The sequence below is a fragment of the Ambystoma mexicanum genome, chromosome 6p (genome assembly GCF_040938575.1).
Source record: "Ambystoma mexicanum isolate Mex_15411 chromosome 6p, UKY_AmexF1_1, whole genome shotgun sequence".
Taxonomy (NCBI): Eukaryota; Metazoa; Chordata; class Amphibia; order Caudata; family Ambystomatidae; genus Ambystoma; species Ambystoma mexicanum.
In genome coordinates this window covers 1,304,272,313-1,304,290,640 of record NC_090935.1, presented here as the reverse complement: position 1 = coordinate 1,304,290,640, position 18,328 = coordinate 1,304,272,313, and the positions used below count along the sequence as shown (strand labels likewise).

The following is an 18,328-nucleotide window of genomic DNA, read 5'->3' as shown; positions in this document are numbered from 1 at the left end:
TAGGGGGACTGAAGGGATACAGAAAAATGGTCCCCAAGTGCAGGGGTTGCCAGGGAGGCAGTGCAGGTGGGTAATTGACGAGGCCTGGGCCAGAGATCAGAAAGGGTGGCCAGGTAACCAGTGCAGTTTCAGTCAGGAATTCAGCAAGGGAGGGGAGGAGAGAAAGCAGAAGCAAGAGGAAGGATTTGAGATGTTTCCGGAACCGGAGATGGTTCTCCTTGAGTTTCAGGGAGGCAGGAAGGCTGTTCCAGAGAGAGGCCCCTGCCGAAGAGAGTGATCTGCCACCAACTCGTTGCTTGGAGAAGCGGCTGACCCTAAGGGAGTTGGTGTCATGATTCCTGCCCCTCATGTCCCCAGCCCTCCAAGATGTCAGGCTGGAGCCAGGCCACGATCACTTACATGGCCCTCAAGGACCTCTCCATCCCTCCAAAGACCCACTTGGAGTCAGACTTGGCACTTGTGGCACCAGACTCACTCACTCCCATAGGATAACATTGGGGATTGGACTTGTAGTGCATTGATGGGGACAAGATGGATGCCCCCACATATTTCAGTTCCCAGAACTGCATGTGCGGTCTAGTCTTTTGGGTGTGGTTCAGCCCATAGACACCTGGGATACCCAGAGACTATTTAAGCCAAACCCAGGCTAAGAAACATGCTTTGCGTTTTCTGCACCTGCAGCGTGACACTCACCGTGTTTGGATCGGTAACCAGTAGGCCTGCATCTTTCTTCTGCGCTCTGATCCTGCAAGAACAAGAACACCGTTAGGAACAGCCTTACCTTGCCGCGCTTCTGCCCATCATTCATCACTTCTTCTGATCTGCGGGCATCTTCAGCGGTGTCATTCCCATCCCGGCACGCCGCTTCCTAAGGGAAAAGAACAGAAAAAAGGCATTAGTAAGCATTTAGCAAATCTTCTCTTATTTTTAAAGAGCTTCAAACGCTTACCTGAATCCCAGCCGCTCTGGGGGAACTCTGTCTCCGGAACTTCTCATCCATCTGCAAGAGAGAAAAGACATTCCAGGTTAGCGTGGAAACATCTAGAGGCGCTGCATACCGCGCTTACTCACCGCATTTCTTGTTCATAGCCGTCATCCACGCTGAATACGTCGCGGCACCTAAGACGCATAAAAAGAACTCGGTTCAATACAAATACGAAAGGGTTGCATCGCGCTCTCACTCACCTTCAGCGCTACTCATCTCAGTAGCACGTCGCCATCCCAGGACGCCGGCCATCATCTAAGGAAGGAAAGGAACAAAGTTGGAGAACTGTTCAAAAGACTCATTATACTTACCTGTCGGACTCTTGCCAGTGAAGTAACTAGGCAGCAACGAGCCCGCATCAATCAACGTGCCCCTGCGCTGAAAGCAGGAAGGAGAGCACACTTTCCAGGAAAACAAGGTGAGCTGTGGATCAAAGGGAAGGGTCGGACCCCGGGGAAGAAGTGGTTCAAGCACACAGAGACAATAGGGAGTTAAACTCTACCAATCCTGTGTTTCAGGCCCAGTCCCCAGTCGATTAGACTCCAGGGAAGGGTTCGAGGTCGTAAGAGGTCAGAACAGGCTGAGTGACGTCCCCGTGGATACCAGGTGAGCATTACAGTTGGAGGCAGATGAGCGAAGAGCTCCAGAAGGAAGATATTTAGGAAGAGAGTTGAAGGTATTGCGGCCCCAGACCCCAGAAGGCCTTGTGTACAATGCAGAGGGTTTTTAACTTAATCCTCGCAGCCAATGGGAGCCAGTGCAGAGATTTCAGTCCTGGAGAGATACGATCCCTGGGCTTGAGGCCAAGGACACGTCTCGCAGTCCTGTTCTGGATAAGTTGCAGAGGGCGGAGAGGGGAGGCGGGCAGATTTAGATAGAGGCTGTTACAGTAGTGCAGCTTGGAGAGGACCAGGGCTCTGGAGACAGTGAGCTTCTGGGGAAAGGAGAGGAAAGGAAGAATACCTCTAAGGAGGTGCAGCTGTTAGTGTGACTTCTTAGAGACTTCAGAGATGTGAGGGGAGAAGGAGAGTGCAGAGTCGAAGATGACCCCAAGGTTTTTATCCTTGCAGGTGGGAGTGGGAGGAGGGCCAAGAGAGGCCGGCCAGAGAGCTGCAGGGAAGGAGGGAGTGGGTGTGCCGATGAGTAGAATCTCAGTCTTACTGGCATTAAGGCAGAGGTCGTTGGCGGCACACAATTCCTGGATGGCAGACAGAGATGAGGGAAGGAAAGGAGGAGGCAGAGGGTAGCCTGAAAATTAGCTGGTTATCATCCGCATAGCACTGAAAGTTGGGACAGAGAGCGGCGATGTGGTGGGCAAGGAGTGCCAGATGTTGTTTTCCAGGAGCCATTCCCACACGCTGACCTTTAGGTTGCACAGTGGAGGGCACCTGGTACCCCCTGCTTGTTGATAGAGTACATGCTGGTGGAGTAGTCTGTCTGGGTTTGGACGGTCCTGCCCCCAATGAGCGGAAGGAAGGCTCTGAGGGCTAGCCAGATTGCCCTGAGCTCTAGCCATTTCATATATGCAACTCCTGCCGGGTCCAAACTCCAAGGACGCTGTGGCTGTCCAGATTTGCTCCCCAGTCTTCTAGGGAGGAATCCGTCGTGATGGTGACCTGCGGCGGCGGCTGCCAGAAGGGCTTGCCTGTCCGCAGGTTGCTGTCCCTGGACCACCACGTGAGGTCTGAGTGGAGGGAAGGCGGTATGCTGACTAGCTCTGCTTGGGAGCCTCTCTCCTGATTCCGTGACGCTGCGGAGTGCTGCTATAATCTCCTCATCCAGTGTCTTCTGTGTGGCACGGCCAGAAGGACCGCTGATACCCAGTAAGGGTTGGTACCACCAAGCCGAGGTCACTACCCTGGTAAGGTAGTGCGTCGTGGCCCTCTTGATGGCCGCAATATTGTCCTCCATGGGAGACATCTTCTCGGAGCACGTGTCCCAGATGAGGCCCAGGAAGGTGATGCTCTGCGTGGGCTGCAGTTGAGACTTCTTGAGGTTGATAGTAAACCCCAGGTCGTGGAGCATGTTCATAAGCGCAGAGGAAGTGTGGTTAACTCCCTCCGGGGATCTCGCCCAGAAGAGCCAGTCGTCCAGGTACGGGTAGACATTGTGGCCCTGGGCCCTGAGGCTGCCACTGCATTCATGAGTCTGGTGAATAACCTGGGGGCTGAGTTGGTGCCTAGGGTAGCACCTTTTACTGGAAATGACTGCCCATGATCCTGAAGCATAGGAAGGAGCGATGTGAATGCCAAATTGGGGACTTGTAAGTAGGCGTCCTTCAGATCCAGGGAGCACATCCAGTCTCCCCTGTCTAGTGTATCTGCAATGAGTGCTGGCGTAACCATCTTGAATTTCAGAAGAGGGAGGGAGAGTTTGAGGGTGGATAGGTCCAGCACAACTCTCAGGCCAGTCTGGTTCTTCTTCTGTATGGTGAAAATCCTGAACTAGAAGCCCAATCCTCTCTGGGAGGTTGGGACTTCTTCCACTGCCTGGCTCTTGACGAGCAACTGGATCTCCGCCAACAGAGTTGCCGTCCCAATCTGTGGGAGTGGAGTGGAGTGGAGTGGAGTGGAGTGGAGGTATGGGTAGGCGGTACCCCGTGGATTCTACGGATAGGATCCAGGGGTCCGCAAAGTTTTGCCACCAGAAATGTACGTGAGAGGCAAGCCTGCCACCCACTGGAGACATGTGGACAGGAAGGGACGGGTCATGCCTTTTTTCCTTCTGAGGCTGCCACTGAGGAGGGGGACTAGAAGAAGCCCTTTGCTCCCCCCCCCCCATTTTTGTTGCTTGCATCGGTGCTGACTCGGCGAGCGATCAGGTTGTCTAGACCTCCGTTCCTGGAATACCCAGAACCCGCCGAACACCTGCCCCTTGTCAGAGCGTTGATGCGACAGGTTGTACACCTCAACGGTGGTAGAGTGAAAGAGGCCACTCCCCTTGAACGGAAGGTCCAATATGAGATCCTGCACATCGGGGTTAAACTTGTTAGCCTGAAGCCAGGCCATCCTTCTCATGTCCCTGGCGATGCAGATGGCCAGGCCAGAGCCATCGATGTGGGCCTGTTAGGGAGAATTCTCTGTAAAGGCTAATTTCCCAAACCTAGTGAGTCCCCCAGCAACTTTGCTGGATTTTTGGGGTTTATTTTTTTCTCCTGCTAAGAGTGAGACTCTCTTTCTCCCACTCTTGGGCATGATTTGAGAATGTCCTTTGACTTTGTAATGTGTTTTATGGGCAATGGGGTCTTTTACTCCATAGGGCTTCAGGTCTTTTTGGTAAGTGTGTTACACAGCACCCTCAGTGCAGTAACACAGGGGTGTCATAGTGGCCCCCAAACATAGACTCCATACCCTGGGACTGATTACTGTCTCCCAGGGCATGTAAAGTCACCATTGACTTTACTAGTCTTACATTATGAACAGAACCAGTACAAACCATCATATTGTGGAAGTACTGGTGGGGGTAATTCGATTGCCCCAGGGTCTGTTTTTCAAGGGGGCATTGTCCAGTCCCCCCTTGTCGAGTTTCTGGCTGGTGGCAGTGGATACCACGCGAAATATTCCACCGGAATATTTCCTATGGGATTTTCCCATTCATTTTAAACGCACCACTTTTTTGGTGCAATGTTAAAGATACCGCCGGGTTATTTATTTAATATTTATTCCCCGGTTGGGTCTTTTTGCCAGGACTCTGTTTTAAAATGGCGTTTGTGTTCGCCTCTGTAACTCCAACCCAAGTTGAGCCCTTTGTTCCACTTTTTGCGGGCTTCTACACAGAAGCCTCCAAAAGTGGTGCCACTCTGTCTGGGTCTACAGGATGTGTGGGAGCGGGGAATAGTAACCCTGGACTGAGCTGCCTCGGCAACTCAAGTCGCACTCTTGTGTGATTGGCCCAGTGGTGAGCCACCCGGCCCACCACTTAGCATGATTGAGTGACAGCTAGGACTGGTGAATTGGGGGTTTTCTGCATAAAAGCAGTGCTTTGGGGACTGGAACTTCAGAAGTCGCCAAAGGACCTAAAGAATCCGAAGAGGGAGAAGCTGAGCCGACCTGCAACGACAACACCACCGGTGGAGCCCTGCTGAACCGACCACTTCCCAACGACAGAGGAGATCTTCTTCCAGGAGAGTCTTCTTTCTTTGAGCTGGTGGGGTTAACCAGTTCGCCCTTTTTTCACCTTCCTGGATCGTCTCGTGGTCGAATCGCCCGTGCCAAGCACCCCAGCGGCCGGATAGCCACGCTTCACCACTACCGCGAATAAAAGGGTAGTACCTTTTAACCGGGAAACTCTGCGGCTGGTTTCTTCCCTAGCAGTTCAATGACCTCCAGATTTCCTCCACGTCAAGATCTTCTCTTCCCCTGGACGAAGCACTGACTTGCACCCGCTGCCAGGAACAACTGCCCCCGCTGGAGCTTTCTCACCATTTCAGGTACTGTCTCGCCTGGTCTCCCTTGCAACAGACCGTCCAAGGTGTCCCGTAAATCCTTGACTCTCTATCCTGGGGTGAACTCGGACATGTTAACTAACTTTTCTGAACTGATCTAACTCCTTTTTGAACTATCTGCAAAGTCTTTTAAAGTGTACTTCAACTGTGTGATCTTGGGCACATTCCGCCTCGCTCTCCAAGAGTGGACCTGCCCTATGAACATTTTGCTGTACAGTAGACCCTGCCTTTCTTGACTTGGTGGTTATTTAAAAGTGTTGGTATTGTGTGTGTTCCTATTTCTGCCTTTTCTCTCCCTTTTTAAATAATTATTGGAGTGCCATATTGGTTAAGCGCTCACCTCTGTGTGGATAATAAGTGGTGTTCCTTTCCTAAGACTTGTCGAATAATTAATCGGGGAGGTGTATATATTTCTAGTGACTGTGTTTGAACTTGCTTGACATATTAGTGCCAGTGTATTTTTACAAGTGTGTTTTTTTAAATAATTATTTACTTTTATACCAAAGCTCTGGTCAGTGTTTGCGTGTGCTACTGTATTTTTGTACCTAATTAGTATACTCTATATACTGCCTAACCCTTCTTGAGAGAAGTCTGACTGCTCAGCCACAGCTACCAGGTAAATCTGGGTGGTGCAGACTGCTACCAATTGGGTTTACTGCTAACACCTGTAGTCTTAAACTTTTTGCAGTGGTCCCTAAGGGAACTGTATAGGTTTCTGCCTAACAGGGCCACAGTGGACTCCATGATGTCCTACGCTACCAGCCTGGCGTCTCCTAGACCCGCCTTGAAGCATGCCTGGCTCTGCACCGGATGTTCCGTGAGGAAATCTATCTACAGCCAAAGCTTCTGGTTTGGGGCTGCTAGCATGGCAACCGCGTTGGCATGGCGCATGTGCAGGGAGGCGTTGGAGTACAGCTTCTTTCCTTATGCCTCCGGATCTTCTCCTCCTTTCCTAGCAGCGCTGAGGGCCAGGTGGCCGAGGACGACTGAGGCTTAGAGTAGAGTGGCACCGCAGCGATCACCGAAGAGTGTGGTTGAGGGTGCCCCGACCACAAGAGTGTATCCCCCTCCATCTGTCTATGCTTGGCATTGAGATGCAGATTGACAAGTTGGGCTGAGTATGGCTTGAGCCACCCCTTCTTGGCCAGTGCCACAACGTCCTTCTGCATCGGGATACCCTTCTTGGTAGGGGGGCTTAGGGTGAGGACTTCTGCCAAGGCCCCCTCCTTGTGCTACCCTTCTTCAGTTTGAGGAAGGCCCAAATATTCTGTCAGACCTGTAAGCATGTCGTGGAAGGCCTTTGCTGACAACTGCGTGTCAGGGTCGTCCTCGTCCGTGTCCATCAGTGTGTCCGTCTGGTCTGGAGCGGGTGGAGGGGTGCTGGGCGCCGTGGGCTGAGGTGTGGAGACCGGGGACAGAGGCTGTTGTGGAGGCTGGTGCGGAACCGCCTGTGCTGTGGGAGGCAGGGGAGCCGGAATCGAAGGAGCTGACCGGGGCAGCTGGGGCTGCGCTGGGGCCTGAGGTGCCGGAGCCATGGGAGGAATGACTATGGGTGCTGGTGGAGTGACCGGAAGGAGCAAGTCCCTGACAGCATCCTGGAAGATGGCCCCATCTGGGGAGTTAGCATCAGCGCCAGGAACCTTTCAAAGAACCTGTCTTCGGAAGCAGAAGAGGAGGCAGGAGATATTGACGGAGTGGCTGGGGACTGCTGGGGCCGGTGCACACTCTGTCTAGGTTTCAGGGGGAACCTGCCCTCCGCTGCTGATGGATAAACTGTAGGCCACTTACCTGGTTGACACCAGTCCCACCTTGAAACTCGTTCAACCGCCTGCTCTGTTCCTAGGAGTGGCATCGGATGAGCGGCCATGTTGTCTGGCCGGCGCCCATTTTGTCGAGCCACGTGCCAAAGTCGTGGTGCATGGATCCCTGGGCCCTGCCTCCTCCAAGACTCTTGGTGGTGGAACATGTGGCCTTCCGGGCACCTCAGGTCTAGTCCTGGAAGGGGTTTGCCCTTGGCATTGTCGCAAGTAGTGCTGCGTGCAGGCGCCCCCTCGGACATAGAGCTGGTACCAGGCCTTTGCCCCTTGGGTGTACACCCGGTAAAAGAACCTTGCAGTCCTTCAGCACTGATTCCGGAAGGATCTGATGACCCCTTGGCTGCGAGGCCGATAGCTAGACTAGCCTCGCTGTGCGTGCTGGTACAAGAACCCCAGAGGTTCCTCCCACATGGGCGTTTCCTCGGGAAGGATTCGCCCTTACGGGGTGCAATGGAAAATAGTGGCCCTCCTTTCGGCCTCGATCGCTGTTTGACCAATTTCTTCACGTCCTCTGGAGGCGACCCATCGAAGCGCTCCCTCCACCTAGCTGGCCTTTTCTTCAGTGCACGTGGAGTCAGTGTGTTGCACGCGGCACCACCTTCCCAGCCGTGGTCAGGGCCAAGGCAGTGAAGCCAAAGAGTGTGGGGGTCATACATGATCCTGCTGAAGTCGACATGTGCCGGGGAGGAGCATGACGCCAGAGGACCAAGTACCTGAATGACAAAGACAAAAAGATAGGACAAGAATCCGGGGAAGAGCGCATGGAATTACATGGCAGGGCCAAACCCAGGAGCGCTGGTCAAATCGGCCCGTTCCTGTCGATGCAGAAACAGGGACTGAGGAGTAGCGCCGGTGGGCGGAGTCAGGGTAGCGCATGCTCCCAGGGCTGCACCCCTGTGCGCCTCTAAATTTAAAGGGGAGGAAGGTTTATCTGGTGAAAAAGGTTCCGTCATGGGAGGGACGCCCATGCATTATGGAGGAAAGGGAACAGGGGACAGGACGTAAGAGTATGGAGCTGACTCCTTGGTTAAATAGGAAAATTGCAAGCAGAGTGCAAACTCAGCTTCCAGTCAGGAGGGCACACCCATTCAAACATTTGATAGCCACTCAGTCACTGTTGGCCAACACATTCAAATTTTCAGTGGATATGTACCAGGCAAATCAGTCAATATGTGAATTCTGCTCAGGATTTCGAGGCCTTATCCAAGTATGCATCTAGATCTGGTTTTGGTTTCTCCTGTCCTCGCTCTTCCGAGGAAGGCAAAATTCATGAATATATGTGGCTTTGTGCGGTTTCTTTCACATCAAAGTAACAACGTTGTAGCAAAGTAGAGTCATCTGTGGCATCCCCAAGTTAATGTTTTACAACAACCAAATGAGTAGCTACTCGCTGTGTGGGGAGGCTCTCGTGCGGACATGTCTTTGGGAGAGCCCAACTGTGAGAACTCTAAGGTAGCACAGGTGATGGTACATCAGCTGTGTCCCGAAACAGGTCTTTTTGTCAAGAAAACGGTTGTTAAACAATGAGAAATCAAAAGGTACGGCAACTCTCACCAGAGATGGAGTCTGACAATATTTTATTTTAGTCTGACCATCTTGAAAATTGCATTGGTGTCCTCACTGAATGTTGCAAATGTGTTGTAATGATTCCCAAATGTGACCCCTTCCAGAAAGTTTGTTTTGAGTCCTCCTTCCTTTGCTGATTGTTAGGCAGGATTTTCTTTTTGCTGCTTTCTTCCCATAGACTTGTATAGGGCATCCTAATTTTTTTGCTTTTGTTAGCCTTGTAACCTATCTTTTTGGAGGCAGGTAAGATACTCCACCTTACTTCCTTTGCTTTTTGCTCACTCTTACGGGGAAACTGATTGGTCCCCAAGACCATCAATACTAGGAGAGTGTCTTGCTTAGCAGATTTCTTACATTTTGAAAGCGGCACACATCACCTTAAAGTGAAGTGCGATTGGGATAATTTGCATTCTTATAAGCTTTGCTTTTGTAACTTTGTTGTTACAATTACAATGTGTCCAGGATGTGCTAGTGGTAGCGGATATTTTTCTACCGTATTTTCAACTTTTTGCTCCTGCATTTTACTGCATAATGCCATAAAGAGTACTATATACTCTAAAATTATCATGCCACAAGCTTTTTTCGCCTGTGCTTTGACCTTTTTGTATTTTGGCTGGAATTACCATATAGGAAAGCCCTTTCCTAGGCAAAGCCTCTGCTTTCCCGGGCAAAGTGACTGTCTCCGTGTTGGGCTAGATGTCATGGCTCGGTTTCTCTGGACCCAGTCCACATGAGTCAGTGTCTGTTGTTGGGCAGAATGTGTGGCCAGTGGCTGTCCATGATTGAACAGCCCTTTCCGGTTTGAAGGGTGCTGATCCTTACCATTGGTCGACCTGGTGGCGACTCCAGTCCAAATCCTGGATAAAAGGAGGACATCGTTTGAGCCAAGTTCCCTATTAACAAGTGTAGCCCACTGAATACAACAGTTGCCGCTGACGAGCATGGCCTCCAGCCAACCCCGGGGGGGTAGATCTCTTTCATCGGCAGGAGCCTCACTCTGGAATGGCTCCCTGACCCTCTCAGACTCGTGCCGAATCTCCTGAAGTTCCGGAAGCTTCTCAAGACCTTTGTTGGTGAGGACGCCGGTGTGCCAGAGGTCTGGGGATTGCTACAAGCGTACCAGTCCACCTCCAAGGGCCCAACAACCCTTTGCCCAGAATAATAGGAGGACTCAGCCAAGGGCAAGTTAGAACTGTCGTTTATTACAAAAACCGGCAGGGATTATAATGCCAATTCTCCAGAAGTTTCAATTCCGCAAGACACGTCTCCCCGTTTTGATGCAAGATTGCGTCATCACCTGGGCCCTCCCCCAAAAAACCGATCACTCACTTCTATTGGGCGCCCGGAGTGGTAGACCCTATAGAGGGTCAGGATATGTCTAATTCTACTGGCCCTTCCATGTCAGGTGGCTGACCTTCCCCGTCCCCAAGGGACTATCTGTTACATTGTTGCAGGGTCGCAGACTAACCATTGGCCCTTGCCCTCTGCCATCCACCCCTGGATTTCTGTCCCGATTGGTTAGAACCGGTCTCCACAGGCCTGGGACCCAGTTCAGTTCTCGGCCCTCTGCGCACCTCTTCAAGGTGATGTGAAATGACTATGGTGTACCAGTGTATCTGGTAGCAACACAACCTTTGCCTATGAAAGGGCGCTCCACGTTGTAAATGTTATCTTGTTTCACTTCTCCTCTGGGTTGCTGAGAAGTGTTTGTCTTCCCATTGCGGGTGAATAGCCATTGTCTAGCTCGGCCGCATCATGTGGTTGTGGACCACAAAATCGAGGTCTCTGGGTCTGTAATTATGAGGATTTATTCTGTTTTTCTGCAGCTGGCCCCTTTGTCGTTTTGAAGTTTGGAATGTGCTTGTTTATCACTGACCTTGGCTGTGAGCTTGGCCTTCTCGCTTTGTGCAGCCTGGGTCTGCCTCCCTCATCTGGTGTCCTGCAGCTTGAAGCCTTCCGTGATTTTCATTAGACTTGTAATATGATTTCTACACACACATTATTCTATGTTTCCTATAGGTTAGTCGTACGTGGTCCTACCAGGCTTCTTATATACTCCTCTACTTCCATATTTTGTCATTAAGTATCTGTAAGCTTGCTCTGGATCTCTTTGTTGCCTTGCGTTTAGCGTTGCGCACTTGGCTAATGAGGAAAATAAAAGCTTTGACAGTATGTATTTGTCCTCTATCTACAGAACTGTGTAAGCATGTTTTTCGTGTATACGAGTGTGTGTTTGTGTAAGCTGTGCATGGTTTCAATTGTACTTCATGACTAACGCAGTCAGTAAGGACGTCAGCACAGTGGTTTCTCTGCATTTAGTCAATGCAGTCTATTATGGTGTTTAGATCCATGATCACTGTTGAGTCACCTGTCTCCATAAAGACATCACTGGATAAGGTTGGAATGGCTGTCTGAGAGAATACCTCTCTCCATATGTCCGTCAGTGGTGCACTTGGGGGTTGTCAGAATAGTGAGTGACTTTGGGCGTTCTTGACTCTGCAGGCCGTCATGTTCATAGGGGTGAGGAGGGGCATTCCTGGGACCCTCTCTTCACCTTCCTCTTCTCCTCCTCCTTCCCTCTCCCCCTTCCTTGCTAATGCCCCTCTGCTTATGTGCCTGGGTGCCTGGTCCCTTCTGAGCCTCACAGGAATCAGCGCCCCCTCAACCACTCTGCCTCAGCACACTGCACTTGCCTTTAGGCACCCTTCCCTGATTAGACTGAGTCTGGTCCCCCCCACTCCTCACACTGCCTGACCCGCACCCCATCCCGCACCCCCCATAGCATTTGCCCTACAGGCCTCATCTAGCCCTTGCCCCCCAGACCTCTCTAGCACTTACCCAGCCCCTCTCTCCCCTTTGCCTTGCTCCGGCTTTGCCTTGCTCCCCTTCTCTACTGCATTCCCCCAGCCCCACGCCTCGTCCTGTTCCTCCACCACCACCCCCTGCACTTCCTGTTTCTGCACTTGCACGATCCGAATGTCAAAAGGCCTAGTAGGACCGTTTGTTGTTTTATCCTCCTCTGTATCCTTCTCTCTTAGTCTTGTGGTGCCTGGAAACACTTTCTGCTGTATAGGCGCCATACAAATGTTCAATAAATAAATATGTATTTTATAGTAGTTGTGTGATAATACTTACCTATATTTTTCATTGCTTAGATTGTATCTCAAAGGCCTAACACATTGTATATTTGTGTACTCTTCTGAATGGAACTTTTTGTGTGTGTGTGCGCGTGTATATCTCTGTTTGCCTGGATCCCTCTCTGACCTCTCTTGAGTCTCCGCCTAACTGGTCTGCTACTCTTCCTTGATTGGACTTGGCTAGACAGCAATGTCTTTCCTGTTCATTAGGTTGGCCTCTCAGAATCCACCCCAGATTTGATTCTGAAAATCCATTGTAACGCTAAAGAAAGATGCAAAGGATGAGACTGGCCTTTGAATAACTGTATTATTCTTTAGTGTCTCAAACAGGTCTTACTTGTATACAATTGGAGCACATAAAGTGAACGTAACCCTGAATGACATGTTAAAGCCTAGTTCATGCCCCTTTTACTGGCGACATTATGTATGGGGAAATTATAGCCCGATACCCTTTCACCTGCGTATAGCTGGAGTACTCTGGGAATAATTGTTTCATTCTATGGACAGGCCAGTGCAGGGGAATGTTTATCAGTTTGCCAGCTACCAGCAATAAGGATTATGCCTCGGACACGTCATGCTCTATATATGTAACGTATATGGTTGTTTTCTATTCAACACAAAAGAAATACTAACTAAAAGCATTCTTCCACCAACGCTCGTCACCGTTTAATTGAGATTATAAGAAGGCCTAGCCATGTATATTCCACTTTTTTGTCTATAGAATGCTTGATACCGCTACTTTAACCAGAAACTCCTTTATTGCCCATGACCCCTATTTGAGGGTTGAGCACTGGATTTCCTCTTGTCTGAAAATCTGCAACACAACTGAACTGCAACCAGAGTCCTCCCCCGGTCCCCTCCATTATTCATTGGACTGCAGGTTTGATTGTACTTGGTCTAAAAGTCATGCTCGTACATCTGCATGGTTGATTTATTTTTTTCTTTCTCAGCCTTTTGCTCCCAGACCTCTACATTTCCCTGGCATGCTCCCTGATTTACTGTCCCCTTTCTGCTGAAATAGGGTTGAGCATTTTGCCACCAAGAAAAAGGTCTTGGTTAGAGCATGCTCTTTGGGGGTGGGAGAGCAGATAAACAGGTGGCTAAGGTTGGTTCTGGTTTTCAGAAACACATAACAAGGTAAGCCTATGATGCCCTTTACAGATCCTCCTGTTCCAGTTGGGGGCCAACATGGTGCTTGAATCAGAGATTCCTTTGAGTATATTTTGGGCCTGATTCATGGAAGTGTTCTATAATGGTGCAATGCCATAGGAAATCGTTCTGTGAATCAGGCTCTTTGTGTCCTCATTGAAAGTTGCACCTCTCTTGAGAGAAGGAAATGAAACTCATGCTGTCATTTCCACAAGCATCTGATGTCAAAGAAATACTTTGAAGTAATCCATTAAACAATCCTGCATTTTTAACTTCTTTGAAGTTGGTCCAATAGAGTTTGATTGGAAGAGGAATTTTGGGAGTCTGTCAGGAGTAGTAGTCAATGTGGACTCTTGTTCCCTGCTGAATGTAAACTGTCATTAGTCTCCAGAAACTTGACATAAGATTCCAACTCTTTTACTGGTTGTTCCCCATGAGTACAATGAGACTGCAAGAATGTGGAAGAGTTTGTGACATCTCTCTGACAGCCTTTGCAGACTGCCTCAAAAGGGGAATCGTGCACCTTCTAGGCTGGAGTGGGTAATGCACCCGATTTGCACCTGCACCCTCCATAGATGTATATTGGCATACCACATGCCCTCATAGTAGGGGGAACAATAATTGGACAGCACAACTCAAATCTCGCCCATTGGAAGGGAGCCTGTTCTGACTAGCGTGTGGAGGCCTTTACTTGGCCTCATCATTCTTAGGCCTATGAAATAGGATTAAGAAATGCAGGTGTGTGCAGAGAGCCCATGAATTCAGAAATCTTCTATCCAGACTCTCATAAATACGTTTTTTCTTTTGTAGTTAGTCTGTTGATTCTGATTTCATGGTCCTGGAAAATGCCTAGTATCTATTGAGTCCTACAAAGTGAGCTGAGATGTCTTTTTGACGTGTCTGCACAGGAAAGCGGGATTGTGCTGGTAAGAGGGTTTGTGATCAAGTTGTAAGCAGGATAAAATACAGAACTATCCATAACAAATATTGGAACTTTTAAGGTATGTAGCTTATTTTGGCAAAAGTTAAGATGTTTAATATGTATGTTGAATAACATACAGCTTTTTTTGCAGGTATATGTGCTGAAGATTCCTCCGAGAAGCCACCCTTGAGTCCAGCAGCCCAGAATTCTCCAGACTCTGCTGCTTGGGGCTGCAGCATTGTGAAAGCTCCTTCTGGTATTTTTGATAGCACTGGCAGAAAGAGCAGTGGAGGTGTGTTCTATGTGAGCAGTGATAAGGTTGCGAGTATGGTCATATGTGGTGGCTGTGTATTGGGGGACATTAGATGATCAATGCAGGGGTCTGTTGTCCGTCCATCCATCCAAGGTGCATGCCTGTCTTGAAATGAGTGGGTGGATTTGCTTTTGCCCTTTAACGGTGCTCCTAAACTGGAGTGAATAAACCTGACCGATTTCATGAGTGAGAAAGAATGTACTACTCTTTCCTTATAGAGTAAGAGAATAACCAGTGGACAGTTGCTCACAAACTGAAGGCAAAACAATTGAATTAGTTAATGCCCACTAGGTTAATTCAAGCTACTTAACATGGTAAGGTTTAATTTAAGTAAAACACAAAATGCCCACATGAAATTCTGATGGGTTCTCCCAGTGCACACCTCTTGAGACCCACAAAGTGTCTAATTTTGACGACATATTTTGAGGCGTGTATTTCTGCATGAAGTTCAAATTTGCAGTGAATAATTAGTTTAGATCAAATACTTTAAATGAGGAGAGGTGTTGGTATATGTGCATTCATATGAACCTAGAGGAACCTGTATTTTGTTAAGAGCTTTAGAAGATAGACTGTGGAGAGGCTGTGGGGCATAGAACCAAGACGGCTACCTGTAATTTGATTAAGGCTAACCTTAATTTCAAAGTGATAGATCAGTCTGATTTCTAGGCTATACTGAAAAATGGTTTATTAAAAATACATCAGATAGACAGTGCCACAGTGTTTGAATACCTTTCTGTGTGATAAACGTAAGAGGCCATTTGAGGAGCTATTAATGTTTTACAGAGTTTAGGCAATCTTTGTCTGCGACTAGATCTTTCTTCAAAGTGTTCTTTTTTGAAAAAAACATTTTCTAAAGTTGATTTAGTTTAGTGCAAGACATTTATCCTCAAACACATTCACACTACAGTATATTACCATCAACTTTGAGCATGGTTGTAGACATATAATCAGAAACTATTAGGCTTAACATACATTGTTTTTAACCTGAAGTCATGACACATTTACTGGGTTGATTTCTGCTTCTGCATGTATTCTCGGAAAGGCTCCCATATGTCCTTAGGCCTGCAAATTGGTGTCACCAGGAAAACCTAGCCCTCCTCCCTCTCATTAGCGTAGGTCATTTCTTTAATCCACATTTTGATATCCGGGACAACCTTCGATTTCCAATGATACAGTATACGTTTTTTGGCGACCCAACATCCAAGATTGAAAAGGCGACGTATTTTAACAGATACCTTTCCTATGTCTCCAAACAAGTATTTGGGGGTATAAGAGTGGGAGGGACATCTGTAATCTCATACAAACAATTTGCAAACAGCTGCCAGAACTGCACCACCCGTGGGCAGCTCCAGTACATATAAGAATCGGCCACGTCAGTGGCACATTTGAAACAACGGCCATCAGCCGCGGGAGCGAACCTGGCTATTTTTGCAGGGGTAGAATGCAGCCTATTAAGTATCTTGAATTGTATCAGCCTGTGTCTAGCATTAAGAGATACCTCTTCGGTTAAGCGACACCAGCGGAGCCACTGAGAATCGTCCACTAACCTGTTTAGATCTGCCTCCCACCTTTCCTTGACATTTTGAGCTAGAACCTGAGCACCCTGACATTTCCTATACAGCCTGGATGCCAGCCCTTTGGGATTTGCACCAGCAACCACAGTCCCTAGAATTTCACATTTGTTGGGCTCTGCAGGGAATGATGGCCAGCACCTCCTGGCCACTGCTCTCATCCTGTAATATTGTAATTATTTAATTGAATTATTATCCAGTTTTCCAGAAAATCTGTGTGAGATACAAAGGAGCCATCAGGGAAAAGATCATGCAGTGTCAGTGTTCCCTCGGGGTCCCACCCTCTCTGTATGTCCTTATCATATGTTGGGGGGAGTCCCGGGCAATTCCAGAGCCGGGGTGCACCAAAGTAGGGGGGAGAGGCACCTAGCCTCTTGAATATTCTGGCCCATGCGTTCACAGTTGTGTGGACCGGGTCGGATGTGCATGTGTCCACGTGTTGGTTGACAAGGACAATAGTACTCAAACTCGATGGTCTGGCGCTGTACTTCTCTAGGGCTGTGTCTATCGCCCGTTCTTTTGGAGAGTCCCAGTGACTGGCACATTTTGCTGGTGATGCCTCGTAATACAGTTAAAAATCTGGGGCCTGTAGGCCACCCTGCTCATATGTCCTGGTCATACCCTCCCGTTGCATCCACGCGGTTCCAGTGCCCCATGTAGAGCATATTGCCAATGATCGTAGTCTATCAAAAAACACGCGGACCGGCCAAACCTGAATATTAGTGTAGTGATACAGCAATTTGCAGACCACAATCATTTTTAATAAGGAGAGCCTTCCATATAGGGAAATTGGAAGCCTGGCCCAGAGACTCAACTTTTCCCCCAAAGTTTCAGCCAGTAGGGAGCGATGTGTGCATGAAACCACTATTTAAATTTGTCTGGGACCCATCAGAATCCAGCCAGGTCTGGCAGGGCAGTAGAGATATTGTTGAGCACGAATAGCTCTGACTCAGATTTGTTGGAACAATATCCTGAACAGGTGGAGAACTTGCTAACCTCGTCCAATATCGGGGCCAGATTTGAAGCTGGATTACGTATATACAGCAGCACATGGTTGACGTAGAGAGAGGTTATTTGTGGCGGGCCAGCTATATGCAAGCCACAGTGTATGTGCTTGAGTTGCATTATGCAAGCAAGGGGCTCTATAGTGAGTCCAAATAGTTAAGGGGACAACGGGCAGCCCTGCTTCGTGTCACGCCCAAGCAAAAATGCGGGAGAGTGTGTGACCCCGGAGAAGCATATGGCAAGCGGACCCATTGAATAAAGAAGCCCCCCAATCCCATCCGACGCAGCACCGAGAACAGAAACTGCAAGTAGACCAAATCGAAAGCCTTCTCGGCATCCAATGAGGCAGCAACTGCCTGCACACACGGGCTGAGCTGTGAATTAATACTGAATAGTCTTCGCAGTTGATCGCCAGGGGATAAAACCTGATTGATCCGGGTGAACCAGCTTTGTTGTGTATGGGAGAAGCCGTGAGGACAGAAATTTAGCAAAAATGTCTGTCCGAATTGATCAGGGATAATGGCCTGTATGAACCCATTTCAGTGGCGGGTCTGTTTGGTTTCAGCAGCACCTTGTAGAAGTCGATGCCCAAATCGTCCGGACCAGGCGCCTTGCCAACCGTAAGTGACATGGCATCAGTAATCTCCTCAGGGGTCAGTGGCTGATTAATTAACAGTTCAGCCAAACAGCTATCCGATCTTGAATGGAGAGATTCATAGAACCTATGGAATTCATCATTTATCGTCTTTGGGGTAGTAGGAGTGAGTCCGGAGGAACCCTGTATCCCTGTGATATGTTGCACCCCTTTCTCGGATCTAACCGCATTAGCAAGAACCTGGCCCGGTCTATCAGCCTCACCGTATCACAGTGCTCGAATGGGATAGTAATGCAAATGGGCCTCCCTATCCGCCAATTCCCTGAACTTCAAGACATTACCCTTAATATAACCTGGTAGGCCTCGGTCTTGTATGTTACCATATTTGACTTCTAGCTTCTTAAGATCTGTTTCTACCCTGCCCTGCTCTCGTCTAGTATCCGTCACCCAAAGCAATAGAGATGACCTCCCCTCTGACCCACACTTTGAAGGCCTCCCAGTCCGTGCTATGGTGTTGTACTGTTCCTTCATTTCTTTGGAAAAATTTACCACTCCACTGTGAAGCGTCTCTAGAAAGACCGGGTCTGACAGGCCTGTGGGGGGCATGTGCCACAGGGGGGGGGATCGGTGGGTATGGGTGCGGGTGGCCTATCCATCCCAGTTCAGCGTCGTTGTGATAGAGGTGTGGTCTGAAATTGTGCGAGGGAGAATCCTGCTCTCTTTTACCCATGCCATCAAAGCGGCAGGTATCAGCAGGTAATCGATTTGTGAATGGGCGTCGTGGACCGATGAATAGTATGTGTTCTCACGTGTATCAGAATTGC

The 18,328-nt window shown here is 49.1% G+C and overlaps 1 protein-coding gene across 4 annotated transcripts in view; it reads left to right on the top strand.

The window, feature by feature from the left end:
• The window catches only part of DENND4C (DENN domain containing 4C), a 2,555,958-nt gene that overhangs the window by 1,945,903 nt on the left and 591,727 nt on the right, over positions 1-18,328 (top strand). For 3 of the 4 annotated variants that reach the window (XM_069625964.1, XM_069625962.1, XM_069625961.1), the window contains one exon: positions 14,172-14,312. In XM_069625964.1, coding sequence (XP_069482065.1) covers positions 14,172-14,312 — 141 coding nt within the window. The remainder of the gene's footprint in view (positions 1-14,171; positions 14,313-18,328) is intronic. The other variant, XM_069625963.1, reaches the window with a different exon arrangement.